The sequence below is a fragment of the Bos indicus x Bos taurus genome, chromosome 3 (assembly GCF_003369695.1).
Source record: "Bos indicus x Bos taurus breed Angus x Brahman F1 hybrid chromosome 3, Bos_hybrid_MaternalHap_v2.0, whole genome shotgun sequence".
NCBI classification, from domain to species: Eukaryota; Metazoa; Chordata; class Mammalia; order Artiodactyla; family Bovidae; genus Bos; species Bos indicus x Bos taurus.
In genome coordinates, this window is record NC_040078.1 from 83,193,850 (window position 1) to 83,213,478 (window position 19,629).

At 37.0% G+C, this 19,629-nt stretch overlaps 1 protein-coding gene across 7 annotated transcripts in view; it reads left to right on the forward strand.

Annotated features, from left to right (window-relative positions):
* The window catches only part of DOCK7 (dedicator of cytokinesis 7), a 189,822-nt gene that overhangs the window by 142,944 nt on the left and 27,249 nt on the right, over positions 1-19,629 (forward strand). For all 7 annotated transcript variants that reach the window (XR_003510343.1, XM_027537048.1, XM_027537051.1 and 4 more), the window contains 8 exons: positions 1,894-1,990; positions 4,737-4,833; positions 5,144-5,278; positions 6,228-6,380; positions 12,734-12,892; positions 13,534-13,634; positions 15,403-15,595; positions 17,533-17,676. Coding sequence is in view for 6 of the 7 variants with exons in the window: in XM_027537048.1 (XP_027392849.1) it covers positions 1,894-1,990; positions 4,737-4,833; positions 5,144-5,278; positions 6,228-6,380; positions 12,734-12,892; positions 13,534-13,634; positions 15,403-15,595; positions 17,533-17,676 (1,079 nt within the window). In the remaining variant the exon portion in view is untranslated. The remainder of the gene's footprint in view (positions 1-1,893; positions 1,991-4,736; positions 4,834-5,143; positions 5,279-6,227; positions 6,381-12,733; positions 12,893-13,533; positions 13,635-15,402; positions 15,596-17,532; positions 17,677-19,629) is intronic.

The window sequence follows — 19,629 nt, forward strand, 5'->3', positions numbered from 1 at the left end:
AGTGAAGGGAGTCAAAAGGTACAAACTCACAGTTTTCAAATTCTTTAAGTACTAGAGATGTAGCTTATAGCATGTTAACAAATGTATACTTGAAAGTTGCAAAGCGAGTACATCATAAGAGTTCTTTTCATAAGAGAAAAACATTTGAGGCTACTCATGGTCATGGATGTTAACCAGACTTGTTGTGATGATCATTTTGTAATATATGCATGTATTGCATCATTATTTTATACACTGGAAACCAATATAATATTGTATGTCAATTGTGTCTCACTTAAAAAAATAATTGAAGTTCTCATCTTCTTAAAATAATTCTGTTTGCAATTCTTATTTATATTTGGACACTTAATAAGCTAGATCACCTAATGATAGATGTTCTTAACTAAGGAGATGAGAGAAAGTTTCCTGAAAAAAAAAATAAAGTTAATGATAATAATGAAGATAGATCACAGATACTTATTTTGTTAACTATCTTAAGATAGACAAATCTTTTTGCTTTCTTTCACAAAATTCCTTAAAGACAGAGGTTTCAAAATTGAAGAAGTAAAGAGGGACAGAAAGAGAAGGAAAAGGAGGGAAAGCAGAAGGAATATCCGGACTAATCCTTTATTGTGTGTCAAATTACATTTGTTTTTCAGTATTTTTAAAATTTCTGTTTGAACTCTGCATTTTTACTTTCATTTTACTTTCCATCCTCCCAGCCAAAGTCTCTTGTTTTTCAAAGAGGAGTAGTAGTCTTCTAGTTGAAAGCTTGAAGTCATGACTTGATTCCGTTGTTTAAATATATGTATTTCTCCACAATTCTCAATGACTTCTCCGCTGCTGCCCCTTAAAGGAGCCCATACCATTCACTCTGCCTTCTGTTTCTCTTGGGGGAGAGCCCCTCTGTTCTCCTCTCCTGCCTTCTGTGGACCAAAAGAAGTAATTACTTTCAGAACCTTCCTTAATTTGTAGCTTTTATTCTTGTGGTCATAAGTGCTGTGGAGAGAAATAAAGTAAATTAAGAGGAAAGGAAGTGGTGGAAAGTTGAGGAAGGCCTTTCAGCAGAGGTGATGAATAACTGGCCAGTGAAAATTTATGTGAAAAACAATCAGGTAAAAGGAGCAATCACTGTTGTGTACATCCTAAATCAAGAGCATATGTATTGAAACTACACACACATGCACACACACACACACACACACACACGTACACACTAATGGTAGTATAAACAAAGGTGGAGAAAATAAAATCATATCATGCATAGTCTTATAAACCATGGTTAAGATTTTCAGAAAGTCAGAATTTAAAAGTTTGCTTATTTAAAAAAGTGTTTGGGTTTTTTATATTACATTTAGCAAATATATCCTGTAATTGTTGTGAAAATTTTTAATAAAAAGCACCATTGTCAGATTTTTCCACTCGTACGGAGGATAAAATGGCTGTGTTAATAAAATTATTAACATTATGTAGTATTTCTTTTTAAAAATTTTATTTATTTATTTATGGCTGTTCTGGGCACTTCGATGCTGCATGGGCTTTTGTCTAGTTGTGGTGAGCAGGGGATACTCTCCAGTTGCGGTTTGTGAGCGTCTCATTTCACTGGCTTTTCTTGCGTGGAGTGTGGGCTCTGGGGCGAGTAGCCCTCAGTAGTGCAGCACATGGGCTCAGTAGCTGCGGCTCCTGGGCTCTAGGGCGCAGGCTCAGTAGTTGTGGCGGGCTTAGTTGCTCTGCAGCATGTGGGATCTTCCTTGATCAGGAACCAAACCCATGTCTCCTGCACTGGTAAGTGGATTCTTTACCACTGAGCCACCAGGGAAGCCCTGTAGTGTTTCTTATATGGTTGCAAATATACATGAATGCGGTCTAACTGAAATAACATTTTTAAAGAAAGTTTTGAAATTTGTTTGACAGAGAGAAGCCCATCTGGAAGTGCCTTTGGAAGTCAAGAAAATCTGAGGTGGAGAAAGGATATGACTCACTGGCGTCAAAACACCGAGAAGCTTGACAAGTAATAAACCTATTTTATCTTTTTGATGGGCTTGTTGAATTTCAAGTGCAAGAGGAAAACGATTACTTTCAGTGTTATTTTATATAATTAGGCATTCAAATTTTAGAAGTCAGAACAGTTATATTTAATTTTTCCATTTTGGATTAAAAACAATTTTGGGGAAGAATTTTTCATATGGTATAGTAAAGCTAAAGGTTACGTATTTCAGTGTCACCTTATTTTCCCTAACAATCCCCCCTGGAAAATGGGTTGAGCAACTGTTTTTGAAATGTCACTATTTTAGGTGTCACACTGAAACTAAATATTTCAAGGATTATAAAAAATTAGAAAATCTTTGCTCTCTTAGAGCTTAAAATACAGTTAAAGACAAAACACTACAAGTCTTCTATTTCCAGTATAGAGACAAACTAGGTACACTAACTGGCCACTCTATTGCCAAAAACAACCTAAAATGCACTTTCGTGAGTCCAGGATTCTAAAGGACTGCATCTTCATAAGGGGAACTGGAAATAAACCCTTCTCACTGCTCAGGTAACCACAGGTAAAATTGCTTGGCTTGAAAATTGCTTGGCATTGTGTCAGGGGGCTGCAATCTTTTCCTGATAATTTCTAATTTCAAATTGGCCCTCAGGTAACTTGATAGGCCCCTAAAACTTTGAGAATATAGTGACCAACTCATTTGGGTTTGCCTAGTACTCTTAATTTTAGCTGTGAATGTCCCAGGGACCCCCACCCCAGTCCTGTCCTAAATTGGTCACCCTGAGAACCATCTTCCATCCAAACTTTAGAGGATTCTCACAGAGAAGCTTTCAGAAATATTAGCTCTCCTACATGCTCAGTAGCTCAGTCATGTCTGACTCTTTACAACCCTGTGGACTACATCCTGTGAGGCTCCTCTGTCTATGGGATTTCCTAGGCAAGTAGGAATTCCCTAGGCAAGAATACAAGGTTGCTGTTTCCTTCTCCAGGGGATCTTCCTGACCCAGGGATCGAACTCACATTTCCTGCTTGGCAGGCAGATTCTTTACCAGGGAAACCAGCTGTCCCACAGTAAAATCATAAAACACAGGAAGCAAGGCCCTATGGGAGCCAGCAGAGACAGAAGCAGCAGGATCAGTACCACATAGATAGGTTGAGGATTGTCAGAAACTGTCTTAGTCTCTTCAGGCTGCTATGACAAAATAACACGCACTGGGTCACTTTTAAATAACAGAAATTTATTTCTTACAGTTCTGAAGGCTGGGGAGTTCAAGATCATTACACCAACAGATTCAGTATCTGGTGAAGGCCCTTTTCTGGGTTTATAGGCTTCTTGCTGTTTTCCCTTATGGTTTAAGGACAAGGAAGTTCCTAGGGGCTTCTTTTATAGAGGCATTAATCTCATTCATGAGGGCTCTGCCTTGATTTTCCAATCACCTTCCAAAAGCTGCACCTCCTAACACCATTACCTTAGGCATTAGATTTTCATTGTATGAATTTGGCAGGAAAGACACATACTTGGACCAGAGCAGATGCTGTATATAACTGTGTTAAAAATTTTTAAAGTTTGAATGTCTGCTTTTCTGTCTTTTTGTCCAAGTCCATTTCTTTAATTATTTTTCCATATGTATTGTGTTTTTTAAAAATCACAAAGCACTGAAATACTATGTTGTTAGTATATTGCTTTACTTCTGCACTTGTGTTATGTGTTCTCTCTGCTTATCTTACTTTGTTTTAAGGAAGCCATTTCCTTTTTCTTGTTGGTATTTTCCTGATTCTTTTGGTTTAAACATCTTGTTTTTCATGTGTCTTCACAAAATCTCACTGGAATTTTAAGTTTGAACATTATATTTCTTTTCCAATTTAATTCTAATGTTGTATTTTCTCCTTAAATTTATACAATATAAATTCATAAACTGTTCTCTTTAGTGGTAGTAATAAAGATTCAGACTTTAATTAATAGCTAACTTTGAAAAGTTAGTATTTAATGTGTCCTTGTATTTTTGCTTTGATTTATATATATATTTTTTGGTCTATTTGGATGTAGTTTCCATATATGCATTGTGATTGCAATGTCAACTTTACTCATAAATCGTATATAGTCATTAAATTTTAATTAAATAATACTTTTGTAAATATTAGTATTCAAGTAAACCAGTTTATTACATCAAGTTTTATTTCTAATGAGTAATTCCATCCAGAATCTCACTGAAGAGTTACTCATTTTCCGTATTAAAACTTTTGTATCAGAAATTTGGGAAAATTAGACAAAACTTTATTTTTATGAAAGTTCTGTTATCCTAAATAAATATGTTGAAAATCCTTGCAATGGTAACATGAGTACTAAACATTTCGGGTACTGCCTTACATGGAAGCAGCCCTAAATACAAGCCTATATAGCACCACCTAGTGTCTGTGCCGTGTAGAACACAACAATGTTTTCCTGTGTTTGCTGTAACTCGCTCTGAAAGCTAAGTGTTTATGCCTTTAGTGGCACTGTAGTACTGTAACGGGGTGAGAAAGTCTGTATTGGCATGTTTGACAAATGTAGATTAAAACAAAACATTTTTAAACATGCAGAATATTTTTCCTTAGTCACTTAATAACTTTGCACTTTGGCAACTATTGGAAAAACTCTCCCCCTGAAAAAGAAAAATGATTCCAAGGTTTTTTTAAATTTATGTGCATCTTTAAGTATTTTGTGAATTTCAGATCTATTGGATTTTCTAAAAGATAAAATATAATTTTTTCTAATCTTTTGTTTTAGGTCAAGAGCAGAGATTGAACACGAAGCACTGATTGATGGCAATCTGGCTACTGAAGCAAATCTAATCATTTTGGATACATTAGAGATTGTTGTTCAGGTAAAAACACTAATTAGAGGAATTTAAACTAGTATAGATTTGGTAAGTTAGGGTTGGGGAAAAGTATTTATTGAACCATATAATTATATTTGCATATCAGTAGATCCTAAAAGTTATGTTCTTGCTCTTCTTTTTTTCTCATTTAAATTCTAGATTCCCCTTTTCTTATCAAAATCCCTTGCAGCTTCTTTTCCTTAAGGAGCTTGTAGATCTTACATTATCTTTTTCCTATTAAAATTTTTATGTGTTAATTTTTACATGTTCTATCTCTAACCAGATCACAGTTAACATCTCTGCTTTACAATTGCAGACAGTCTCTGTAACAGAATCCAAAGAGAGCATCCTTGGTGGGGTGCTAAAAGTGCTTCTGCACAGCATGGCCTGTAACCAAAGTGCAGTGTATCTGCAGCACTGTTTTGCCACCCAGAGAGCCCTGGTTTCCAAGGTGGGTTATTTTTGTGCCTGCTGTCTTGTCAGACCTTTCTTTACTAACATTGTCTACGATCACTTGATGCATTCATTGATTCTATCTTAAATATATTTATAGATAAAATTTTAGTAATAACCTAAGACTTGATTCTTCTTCGCCTTTCCTCTACTGTTTATTTCTTTCTTATTTGGACTACCTTTAACCTGTTTTCTGGATTGAAAAAAAAACAAAGAGTGGTTCTGATGTGGAGAAGGGCCTGAAATTAATAGCCTGTTTTAAATATTGGGCTTTTTGTGTGTTCATCTTATCTATTTCTTATTGATGTGAATTATCAAGAATTAGTGTGTCAGTTGTTCAGTCCATTGAAATTAGCTTATCCTAGGTAAATGGAAAGAAAAGTACTTGTTTTGTTTGTTTAACTACTTCAAATATTTATTTCCTATGTTTGTATTCCTCTGAAAATCTACATTCTTAATCTTGAAGGTATCTATTTCATCTTAGTCATCTTATAAGATGAAACTTAGCCAGTGAAGATAACATATACCATTTTGTAATAGTAAGAACATTTCACGCTGTGCAGCAAAAAACTAACAATATTGTAAAGCAACTATATTTCAATAAAAATTAATAAAAAATTTTATCATTGACTTATTGTGTGTTACTATAGTACGTGTTTTATTCACATTATCTAATCTAAGGTAGTCTTACAGTCCCACATAGGTAGTATTATTAGGCCCATTTTATGGAAGAGAAAACCTGTCCAAGGTCACAGTACTAACATAGTCCATATTCGAACCCAGTCTGTCTAGTTCTCTGGTCCATTTTATTAACCAGCAGCAAATATTCTCTCTTAAACATGCTTTCAGTTCCTGGGCTAAACTAACAAATCTCTTCATCAGGTTATATTAACATATATGTGAAGCTCCTGCTACCTAAATTCAGTGGTGGTATTGTTTCTTTCCAGTTCCCTGAGCTCTTGTTTGAAGAAGAAACAGAGCAGTGTGCTGACCTCTGCCTCCGGCTTCTACGGCACTGTAGCAGCAGCATCAGTACCATACGGTCACATGCTAGTGCCTCCCTTTACCTGCTTATGAGACAGAACTTTGAGATTGGCAATGTAAGTGTTTCATTGTAGGATTGTATCTTTGGATTCATAATGAACTATAACTTCTGTAGGTATCTATTAAGTGGGTTTAGGGAGATGATAGCATTTTGAGTCTAATCTTAAGACTATTTCTTTTTCTCAATCTGGGGATAACATAAAAATCCAAATCTCCAGTTTTATTTTGTATACTAAGAATAACATATAATAGTACAGATTTAAACTACAAGTGTATGTTGAGCGACTATAAATTGTAATTATTATCATTAAGTGAAGTGAAAGTAATAAGAAAAATTAAGTTTAAACATCTTTGCTCAGTATTTCATGATTATATGCCAGTCTTAGAAGAATTCCATGTCTTCATTTATGGTTTTTTATTTGATTATAGATTTATGTGTTGTATTTTTCCTAGCTTTCTGAGTCTAATGTTTAGTTCCTTTATTCTTACTCATGTAATTATTTAAGGTCTAGAATATTGCATTGTGCTCTTTTGATGTCTCATTGGTTCTAATACCTAGTATTTTTAGTATTCTTGGTTTCTATTCAATACATATTTTGTAATTTCAGTTTGTATTTTCATTTTAACCTGAAGTTTTAAAGTTTTGATGATGATGATGTTTAGTTGCTCAGTAATGTCCTACTCTTTGCGACCCCATGGACCAGGCTTCCCTGTCCTTCACCACCTCCCGGAGCTTGCTCAAACTGGTGTTCATTGAGTCGATGATGCCATCAAACCACCTCTTCCTCTGTCATCCCGTTCTCCTCCTGCCTTCAATTTCTCCCACCATCAGGGTCTTCTCTAATGAGTCAGCTCTTCGCATCAGGTGGCCAGAGTATTGGAGCTTCAGCTTCAGCATCAGTCCTTCCAATGAATATTCAGGATTGATTTCCTTTGAGATTTACTGGTTTGATTTCCTTACAGAGTTTAAAAGTTTTGATGATAATTTTTGGTTTTTGTTTGTTTTCTGGCTATCCTGTGGCTTGCAGGATCTTAGTTCCCAACCAAGCTTGAACCCAGGCCCTCAGTAGTGAAAGCGTGGAGTCCTAACCATTGGACTGCCAGGGAATTCCCAGTAATTTTTAGTTTTACTGCAGAGTGATCATAGTACAATTAATATGTCTCCATTTTGGTACTGTGGATGTGTGTGTTTGTGTATTCAAACATAAAATGTTTTTATAAATGTGTTACACAAGCATTTAAAAAGAAGGGGTACTTTATTTTCGTCTCTTTGGTTGACTAAAGGAGATGATTTAAAGCCTACATATTGTCTATTTCTCCTTTTGGTCTTATTTGGTAAAGTGATATTCGTAACTGTTTGGTATATTGATAACTACTATTCGTAACAATTGTATCTTACTATGAATTATTCCCTTTAGAATTGAAAAAGACTCTGAGATGGCTTAATTTAAAATTTTTATATTTTTGACCTGACTTCTGCCTTGTGTAGTATTGACCTCTACTTTCCTTCTAATTTGAATGTGGCTCAGGTTATCTTTGCCTGTCCTTTCTTTTTCACTTTTTTGAATCACTTTATTTTAAATGTGTGTCTCATCTACAACATAGAGTTGGGTTTTGCTTTGTAATTCAGTTTCTAAGTTGAATTAAACCTTTCATACTTGTTATTATATCAGCTATATCCTGCATTTGTGTTGTATTATTCTGTTATGCTTCCCCACTCCTCTCCTTAAAAAATTTGTTGGTTATTTTCATCTTGTACATAGTAAGTTCGCCTTAAAGTTTATACTGCTTTAGTGGTTACCTTTATAATTATGTAGTACCTTCAGTCCTCTATTTCTTTAATCATACATTCTTAGTGGAGGCAGTATTGTCACCAGCCTAGTGGGTATTGGTTCTTATCTACCACAGTGGCTTCCCTTGAGTCCTTATATTTCTGTTTTTTTTTTCCTTCCTAAAGTTAATGGCTTCATAAATTTTTTATAATTCAAAGTAAAATATTTTAATTAGAATTTTCATCTGTTTCATGACCACATTTTCCTATTAAGTATTCTTTATCTGGTATTTCACTGATCTTCTTTACCTTTTTGTTACTCAGCATAGAATGAAGCAGTTTATATTGGCCTAGGTATTTGTAGGACAGTCTATTTCTGTCCAGCCCTATGAGATTTTTTGGTTGGTTTTTCCTCAAGACAGATAGTTTTATCACTTCAAAGTGAGTTTCTTATTTAAATTTAAAAGAAGTGTTTTTCCCATTATTTCTTATATCTGCACCCTAGGATTCCTCACTATTTGCTATCCCCTCCTTACCTTCCATTGAAGCTGCTTCCTGTTTAGCTTGTCTTAGCAGCCATTATGCATTTTTATACTGTGTAGATTATATCAGTCTCCTCATTTTGCTGAAATAGAGTTTATGAACTTTTTTTTCTATTCGTCTTTTATTTTTATATGAAATGCAGAAGAATAGGAACTTGCTATCTCACACTGTCCTGTTTTTACTGGAAGCCAAGTCTTCTCTCCTAATTCAGAACAAAGAATCTAGTTACTTTATAGATCTTATTTAGTTTTGGAGATGAGTCCCTAAAATTTGACTACACTTGGAGCTTTCCTCCGTTATTTTAGGAAAGCTTTATATTAATACAGGAGGATTAAAAATGGATAATTTATCATGTTAATGTCATGTGCTGCTGCTGCTAAGTCACTTCAGTCGTGTCCGATTCTGTGTGACCCCGTAGACGGCAGCCCACCAGGCTCCCCTGTCCCTGGGATTCTCCAGGCAAGAACACTGGAGTGGGTTGCCATTTCCTTCTCCAGTGCATGAAAGTGAAAAGTGAAAGTGAAAGTTGCTCAGTCGTATCCATTCCTAGCGACCCCATGGACTGTAGTCCACCAGGCTCCTCCATCCATGGGATTTTCCAGGCAAGAGTACCGGAGTGGGGTGCCATTGCCTTCTCCGGTCAATGTCATGTAGTACCTCTAAAAAGGAATAGGTGATTTATACCTGACACGATTTTATACAGATTGTATATTCAAGAGATGTATTGAATTGTGTTCTAGGTACTGTGGTAGGCATCAGGCAAACATAGATAAAAGGAAACTTATTTTAAAATAGCTTGGCATCTACTAGGGTAGGAGATGAACAGGTAATGTTCAGCTAGTAATAGTAAGAACCTACTTTAGATGGTTTGGTGAGGATTATATAAATTAATATTAGGTAACACACTTATTATATCAGTAACTGGCTCTGAGCAAATGTTCAGTATGTATTTGCTGTTGATACACTGAGAGGTAAGCACAGGGGACTATATAAGCACAGAGAAAAAGAGCTCTCAAGGAGGGTTTCAGAAAGAGGAGATGCTTGAACTAAGGATGAAGAATTGCCCATGCAGATAGAGAAGTAGTGGGTAGACTTTTTAGGTAACAAAAACGGCATGTATGTAATTTGAAAGGCATTGAGACGAGAGAAGGAAACAGGCAAACAGAGAAGGAAACTTTTTTAGCGCTTCTTAATTATTATGGCTCAAAGAGAGAGTAATAAAAGATAAAATTGTAATTGAAATGTTTAGACTAAGCTGTCATAGGACAGATACCTGTTTATCACTGTACTCAGTTCCAACCATGTAGTTTGGCAGGTTTATTTGGTCAAATACATGAATTTTATCTGCTGTGATAAAATAAAAGCTGTGAGCAGCCATTAAAGTATTTTAAGAAGAAGGCTGAAATGTACATTCAGATTTACATTTTACAAAAATTTCCCTGATGCTACTTAGGGGGTAAGGAAAAAGAAAGATTGCTTAGGAAGTTATTGGAGTAATCCAGGTAAGAAATGATAAGGGCATAAAGTAAAGCAATGGCATTGAGAATGGAGAAAGAACAGATTGACACAGATTAGATGATGTAGATTGAGTTTATAGTATGAGTAATGAATGGGCAGAATGGCTATGGAATGACTCCTGGTTTGGGGCCTGTGTGACTGACTGCAATAGTAGCACCATTTATTTAATCAATAGGACAGACTTCATTTTCTTGGGCTCCAAATCACTGTGGGTGGTGAGTGCAGCCTCAAAATTAAAAGATACTTGCTCCTTGGAAGAAAAGTAATGTCAAACCTAGACAGCCTATTAAAAAGCAGAGCCATTTCTTTGCCTGGAAAGGTCCATATAGTCAAAGCTATGGTTTTTCCAGTAGTCATGTACAGATGTGAGAGGTGGACAATAAAGAAGGCTGAATGCTGAGGAATTGATGTCTTCGAGCTGTGGTGCTGGAGAAATTGAACCTGAAGCTCCAATAGTTTGGCCACCTGATGGGAAGAGCCAACTCATTGAAAGAGACCCTGATTCTGGGAAAGATTTTAGGCAGGGGGAGAAAGGGATGACAGAGGATGAGATGGTTGGAGGGCATCACTCCCTAACTCAATTGACATGAGTTTGAGCAAGCTCCAGGAGATAATGAAGGACAGGAAAGCCTGTCATGCTGCAGTTCTTGGGGTTGCAAAGAGGTGGACACCACTTAGGGACTGAACAACAACAAAGGTTGTCACTGATAACCTCTTAAAAGTGGTTTCATACTGGGGAATGGTGAAATGGAAATGAATTTACACTAAAAAAGGAAGAATGTAAACTCTTACAGTCATCATTCCAAAGAATATACCTTTACGTTACTTTGTACAGGATATGACTTAAGTTATACTTTTATCATAACAGTGGACATAATTAAATCAGGTAGAGTGTAGTGACCACATCTGACACTTAAGAATTTTGTGATGTTGGTCAAGTTCTTTAACGTCATCTGTAAAAATGGTGTTATTGTTAATAACATATACCTCATAGAAGGTCGGAGAAGGCGATGGCACCCCACTCCAGTACTCTTGCCTGGAAAATCCAATGGACGGAGGAGCCTGGTGGGCTGCAGTCCATGGGGTCGCTGAGAGTCGGACACGACTGAGCCACTTCACTTTCACTTTTCACTTTCATGCATTGGAGAAGGAAATGGCAACCCACTCCAGTGTTCTTGCCTAGAGAATCCCAGGGACGGGGGAGCCTGGTGGGCTGCCATCTACGGGGTTGCACAGAGTCGGACACAACTGAAGCGACTTAGCAGTAGCAGCAGCAGCAACATAGAAGGTCAATGTAAAGTCTAGGCACAACTTCTAATTCAAGTCTAACCCACAATTTTTTTTTCAACCTTGTTTTGTAGGCTGTTATCACAGGAAGATTCTAAGCTTAATGTCCATTTAAAAACAGGATTTCAGTATTACACATTTCATTCAGTTCAGTTCAGTTCAGTTGCTCAGTCATGTCCAACTCTTTGTGACCCCATGAATCACAGCATGCCAGGCCTCCCTGTCCATCACCAACTCCCGGAGTTCACTCAGACTCACATCCATCGAGTCAGTGATGCTATCCCGCCATCTCATCCTCTGTCATCCCCTTCTCCTCCTGCCCCCAATCCCTTCCAGCATCAGAGTCTTTTCCAGTGAGTCAACTCTTGGCATGAGGTGGCCAAAGTACTGGAGTTTCAGCTTTAGCATCATTCCTTCCAAAGAAATCCCAGGGCTGATCTCCTTCAGAATGGACTGGTTGGATGTCCCCGCAGTCCAAGGGACTCTCAAGAGTCTTCTCCAACACCACAGTTCAAAAGCATCAGTTCTTCAGTGCTCAGCCTTCTTCACAGTCCAACTCTCACATCCATACATGACCACAGAAAAAACCATAGCCTTGACTAGATGGACCTTTGTTGGCAAAGTAATGTCTCTGCTTTTCAATATGCTATCTAGGTTGGTCATAACTTTCCTTCCAAGGAGTAAGTGTCTTTTAATTTCATGGCTGCAGTCACCATCTGCAGTGATTTTGGAGCCCAGAAAAATAAAGTCTGACACTGTTTCCACTGTTTCCCCATCTATTTCCCATGAAGTGATGGGACCAGATGCCATGATCTTCGTTTTGTGAATGTTGAGCTTTAAGCCAACTTTCTCACTCTCCACTTTCACTTTCATCAAGAGGCTCTTTAGTTCTTCTTCACTTTCTGCCATAAGGGTGGTGTCATCTGCATATCTGAGGTTATTGAATTTCTCCTGGCAATCTTGATTCCAGCTTGGGTTTCTTCTAGTCCAGCATTTCTCATGATGTACTCTGCATATAAGTTAAATAAGCAGGGTGACAATATACAGCCTTGACGTATTCCTTTTCCTATTTGGAACCAGTCTGTTGTTCCATGTCCAGTTCTAACTGTTGCTTCCTGACCTGCATACAGATTTCTCAAGAGGCAGGTCATTTCATTACTTTTTCAAAAATATTTTTCCTAGAATGATGTTTTATACTAACTTTTTCTTTATAGGAAGTTAAAAAAAATAGACACTTCCCCTTTAAGCTTTCCTTTATTAAATATTTGCCTGGCAATTTCTCTGTTACAGAATTTCGCCAGGGTTAAAATGCAGGTAACCATGTCACTGTCTTCCTTGGTGGGCACATCTCAGAATTTTAATGAAGAATTCTTAAGACGTTCTTTAAAGACTATACTGACATATGCTGAAGAAGATTTGGAATTGAGGGAAACAACATTTCCTGATCAGGTCAGAAATGCTACTTTTTACAGCATGAACTGAAATAGGAATTGTAAATAGGCATTTCCCAAATTGTTAAATCAAACTTTAGTTTTTCCTGGCAGAACCTATATTTTTCTTTAGATCCGTATGTGTCATAGATAGGACTGAATCTCTGTTTTAATAAGCCACCCTTCCTTCTCATAATGGTTAATATTTTTGGTGTTTAATTCTGTGAATTTGTACCAGAAAGAACACTAGACTTAGTCAGTATGGATAAACAAAAAACTTTATGATGAAAGTGTTCCCACTGATTTGTGAAACAGTAGTTTGCCTCAAAAACTAAGTTTATAGAAACTACCTTTTGAGAAAATCTGAAAATCAGAAAGAATTTTGTTTTGTATTCTTTATATCCGTATATGTTTTTTATTTCTACTAGTAGTTCTACTTGTTTCTGGGTGAGAGAAGTGAAAAAATAGTTTGCTGATGAATTTGTGTAAAATTTACTCCTTGCCCATCTTACTTCAGCATACCCACACTCTAAAAAACTTCATCAAAATTGTTTGTTTTGAAAGCTTTAGATTTCAAATCTGAAATATCTTCCAAACTAATTTAATGGTTGTGAATAAATGACAGCTGAAGAATGTTTTTCATGTAATTCTCTGCTACAGGTTCAAGATTTGGTTTTTAATCTCCATATGATCCTTTCTGATACTGTTAAAATGAAGGAACACCAGGAGGATCCTGAAATGTTAATTGATCTAATGTACAGGTAGCATTTGTTTAATTCACTTATACCTTGTATTGTTTTTAGCTGCTTAGCTGTGTCCACCTCTTTTTTGACCCCATGCACTGTAGCCCAGCAGGCTCCTCTGTCCATGGGATTTTCCAGGCAAGAATACTGGAGTGGGCTGCCATTTCCGTTTCCAAGTTAAATTCCTGACCCAGGGATCAAACCCACATCTCCTGCAATAGCAGATGGACTTTTTACCACTGAGCCACCTGGGAAGCCCTATGTCTTGTATAATGGGGCTTAAGTTAATATGATACACAGAAAACATGAGTTTACAAGAATACAAAAATTATTTGTCATTTTCTAACGGTAATTAAAACCCCTCCAGTATATTCTTGCCTGGGGAATCCCATGGACAGAGGAGCCTGGCAGGCTATGGTCCATGGGATGCAAAGAGTCAGACATGACTGAAGCGACTTAGCAAGGCATGGTAATGGTAATTAAAAAATCAAAATGTGCTTTATCAGATCCCCTATGACACTTCTTTTAAGAATTATGAATAATTGTTCAGTGTATTTGTTGATTATCAAAAACAAGATTTTTAAAATAATGACATAGTTAAGACCTTGGCATCCTGGGCCCTAGAGTTCCTACGAAGGCTGAAGACCCACGTTTTAAATGTAAAAATTAGTTCTTTAAGAAGAAAACATAGTGTATTAATACTTTATTACAACATTAATTTTACTAATGTTAGACATGGTTTTTGCCTATCAGATCAGATCAGTCACTCAGTCATGTCTGACTCTTTGCAACCCCATGAATCGCAGCACGCCAGGCCTCCCTGTCCATCACCAACACCCGGAGTTCACTCAGACTCACATCCATCAAGTCAGTGATGCCATCCAGCCATCTCATCCTCTGTCGTCCCCTTCTCCTCCTGTCCCCAATCCCTCCCAGCACCAGAGTCTTTTCCAATGAGTCAACTCTTGGCATGAGGTGGCCAAAGTACTGGAGTTTCAGCTTTAGCATCATTCCTTCCAAAGACATCCCAGGGCTGATCTCCTTCAGAATGGACTGGTTGGATCTCCTTGCAGTCCAAGGGACTCTCAAGAGTCTTCTCCAACACCACAGTTCAAAAGCATCAATTCTTTGACGCTCAGCCTTCTTCACAGTCCAACTCTCACATCCATACATGACCACAGGAAAAACCATAGCCTTGACTAGACGAACCTTTGTTGGCAAAGTAATGTCTCTGCTTTTGAATATGCTATCTAGGTTTCTTTCATAACTTTCCTTTTATTGGGTATTTTTAGAATTTTGTAATTCCTATTGTATCTTCAAAGATATAAGTAAAGCTTGACTTTTTCTTTGCCATTTGACCTTCATTTTTTACAGTTTTGGAGTTTCTTAAAGACAAGAATAAAATATTTCCTTTAAAATTAAGATGATACAAGGAAAGAATCTTTTATAAATTTTTTCCTTGAATATAAAACTTATTTAGAGCCCCATAATAAACATGTAAATTCCTAAATGTTCCATTACTGATTGTTTCCTTAAAGGGCAGATTTTCATATAAAATATCTTTTTTTTTTAAGCTTCCCCTACCCCTGCAAAAAAAACCTGATACTCACCATTCCATGGGCCCACAATTATTTCTCTAAGCACACTCAAAAGCATGTTCATACCACCCAAAAACTTGTCTTGATAGGTTGTGTTCAGTAATAGAAGCCTACACACTAAACAAGCAATTAGAACTCCCTTCCAGATTAGGAAGCAAATGCTAATTGAGAATTTCTGTTGTAACTAGAATTGCCAAGGGCTACCAGACCTCTCCAGATCTGCGGCTGACCTGGTTGCAGAACATGGCTGGCAAACACTCGGAGCGCAGCAATCACGCTGAAGCTGCCCAGTGCCTCGTTCACTCAGCAGCGCTTGTCGCTGAATATCTGAGCATGTTGGAGGACCGGAAGTATCTTCCCGTGGGATGTGTAACATTTCAGGTAGGAATCTGCCTTAATCAAGGTATGTCCTTTTTTGGATTTAACTTTTCTCACTGCTGTTTATATTCATTTAGCTTATAATGAAAGCACAGACTGAAAGTGATGCTTCACAAGAAGAATTAATATTTCACTATCACTTTCATTAATATGTTTTTAAAGAGTATTTCTTGTTAATTCTCTTCCATGTTTTCTTACCTGTACATTATCAGTGCTGTGTAAAGTATATTTATTCTCTTTGCCTTCATAGCATGGTCCATAGCATGCTATGGACTTCATAGCATCTATGAAATACATTCAAAATATTGAAAATCAGGATAGTGGACACTCTTCATTGGCTTTTAATTAAAATACCAGGTAAACCAGCATTCTCCATAATTTATGCTTATATAAAATATGCTAAGATATGACTCAGAGATGATAGTTTATGCTCTAGTAGGGCTACATACCTCTGACCCACTGGCTGAATTCTTTGTCTACCAAGAGTCAATTATGCTTTTCTTTTCTTGAAAGCCTCTTAATTCCAGTTATGGGAAGTTATAAAAATTATTTAAATATTATGTTCTCTGATAAATCAACATACAAAAAGAAAGTGAGTTATTGTTTCCATGAAAATTATTAATAAGCTGAATATTTTGCAAAGAGATCAAGACAAATAGAAAAAGATTGAGGGAAAATCTCCAAGAAATCTAGGATAATTTGATAATCTCTTAAGTTCAAGTTTTTACTCTAAAGAAACCAAAATTGAAAATCTTAAATGGAGGTTACACTGTGGGTATTTAGTCAAAAGAGATTACATGGAACTCTGATCTTGAGACCCATGCACAAAGAAAAGGCCTTAGATCTACTTCAAGAAATTGACAAATGTGTGACTATCTAGGTTCAAATAAAATATTTAAGGTATGTATGTATCATTTCCTTTTCAGAAGTAATGACAGATCCCAATCTCGTTGGATAAGAGGGCTTTTTATTATACCTGAGTGTTTTCATTAATTTGATGTATGTTAGGCAACCCTTGGCAATGGCACCCAACTCTGGTACTCTTGCCTGGAAAATCCCATGGACGGAGGAGCCTGGTAGGCTGCAGTCCATGGAGTCACTGGGAGTGAGACACGACTGAGCGACTTCACTTTTCACTTTCATGCATTGGAGAAGGAAATGGCAACCCACTCCAGTGTTCTTGCCAGGAGACTCCCAGGGACGGGGGAGCCTGTTGGGCTGCCGTCTATGGGGTCGCACAGGGTCGGACACGACTGAAGCGACTTAGAAGGCAACCCTTGGGAGAAGGCAATGGCAACCCACTCCAGTACTCTTGCCTGGAAAATCCCATGGACGGAGGAGCCTGGTAGGCTGCAGTCCATGTGGTCGCTGAGAGTCGGACACGACTGAGCCACTTCACTTTCACTTTTCACTTTCGTGCATTGGAGAAGGAAATGGCCACCCACTCCAGTGTTCTTGCCTGGAGAATCCCAGGGACGGCGGGGCCTGGTGGGCTGCCATCTATGGGGTCGCACAGAGTCAGACATGACTAAAGCGACTTAGGAGCAGCCGCAGCAGCAGCAGGCAACCCTTGAGACCATTTTTGTATCTCAGTTTCCCTGATAGGGAGTTTTAACAACATCAATTAAATTAAAAATAAACACTGTTTAAGTCACTTTAGGTGTTCTATGTCATATTACAATTTTCCTTAGCCCATGATTTTTAAAAATTTTCTTATAACTTTTTATTAATGGAAAAGTTAGATAGCAGTGGTGTTACATTTTATTGTCATCTTCACAATACAAGAAGTTTTTGGAGATTTGTCTGTTAGCTTTGCATTGACTACCCCCCCTTTTTTTAATAAGCCTATAGCTGTATTTCATCTTCAATTACTTCATATATATCATTCATGTTAATAAATTAATTCCATTTCACAAACCTAAACATTTTTTTCCTCCTAGAATATTTCCTCTAATGTTTTAGAAGAATCTGCAGTCTCAGATGACGTGGTATCTCCAGATGAAGAAGGTATCTGCTCTGGAAAGTACTTTACTGAGTCAGGACTTGTGGGATTACTGGAACAAGCAGCTGCTTCTTTCTCTATGGTAGATGACTCTTGTTCATTTCTTCCCACAATTATGTACTTCTTAGTTATTAGTGACATGTATATTTATGCTTTCTGCTTATGACTGTGCTTTTCATTTATGATAATTTTCTCTAAATATATTAAGAACTCTCTAGTAATGGATTTTCTTTTCACATTCATCATTGCTTATTCCTTTTTATTTTAATAGTCTGTCACTTCCTCCAGTGTTTTTCATCTGCTTGTTTGGGAACCAGCACTTAGTCTATAAGAGTTTTGTTTTTTTTTTAAAGAAAACTTTTACCCACCAAACATTTTCTAAAACCTTAAAAAAGCCTCTGGTGCTCAGGAAAGTTATGGCCTCTCACCAGTTTGGTGGCATAATGAGCTCTATTGGGTAGACATTGAAGTGGTATCAGGAACTTTATGAACTACTTCCTAGATCCCTCGTCTGACTTCCCTACCATGGTAGAAGTCCAGTCCTTGTCCCTCCCCATCTGTATATGAAGAATTGAAGCAGTCATGTGGATCAGAGATGCGATATTTATTGGTGAAGGAAAAAAAATAGCTTGCTGAATCCTTGCTTACTTTCTTGAGCCATGTTGATAGCATCACCTCCTTTCTGTGAGTTTTCTGATGAGTGTTCAGTGTCCCAGCACCAAGGTTTGCAAGACAGTGAGGTCCATGTTAGGGTAAAAGGGAAGCCTGATGTAAAGTACTGTTTCCTGATGTAGTTAAGTAATAGTCATTACTTCCCCATTGTACTGTTATTGGGAATCGGTTGTTGCTTCTCCTGGCCTTAACCCTACCCAGCAATATGTTGGTTATGGGTATCGATTTAGAAGGCGTCTAGCCCCTTTCTCTGCCATCTTATTAGTTAAGCACTTAATAGTTAAAGCACTTTAGGCACAAATTACTCAACCTAGCGGGGCCTTACTTTTCTTATCCATTAAATGCATCTAATAATAGTATGTACTTCAAGGACTGCTGTCAGGATTAAATGAATTAACCTATGTAAAGTGCTAATCACAGTGCCTGGCTCCAAGTAAGTTTTAGTACGTTTGCTGTTACCATCCTCTCATCATTATAGGCACTTAGAAGTAACTCATATAAAAATGATTCTGAGACTCAAAGAACATTAGGTGTTTGTCCTCTTTAAAATTTCTTGTTTTTGAAGACCTTGATTGTCCTGATTCCATTCCCAGATCTCTATTCCTTGAGCTTCAGTTTAAGGGATCTGAACTAGTAGGGAAAAATTTTTTACTAGTAATGGAATATTCTCTGTATATGTGTGTAATTTTAATAATTCACAGCAGTGAATTTAGATTGGGTTACAGTGGCTTATGTTACAGAAGCCTTTATTTTGCAAAAGCATTTAATTATGAATTTCATTCTTTTTCAGTTTATCTATTTAATATTAATTAAAATAATTACTGGGATATTTTAGTTAAACTGAATATATTTTACTATTGCAGCTACATGATTGCTTAAATATACTCCTGTGAGCTGACTAGAAAATATAAGAACCATATGTTTATTTTCTTGGGAAAATGCTGATTTGTGAAGCAATGGGAACTTAGTGACTCTTGGAAAATATCTCTTTTCCTTCACCACAGCCACCAGTCCATTACAAGAAAAGGGGATAGCAGTATAAACATTTTTTGTCACTCACTCTGATTATAATCAGAGCAACACTTGGCCAACCACTAGTAAACCAAAACGCCTACCTGAATAAAATCTGGTGGCTCAGAATCTTCTTACGTTTTGTTAAAGATCAGTGGTTTTTCCATAGGAGAGTTCCCTTAAGATTTTCTGTGCCAATTTAATATTTGGGGAAAGTTAATAATATTAGTGTCCTAGGAAGCAATAGGTTTATGTGATATTTGTGTATCTGTGACTTGTAGTAATTGGGTTTCTACGTCTCTGGTCTGAATTTGTTTCTGCAAAAGTTTATATGCACATATAAGGACACACA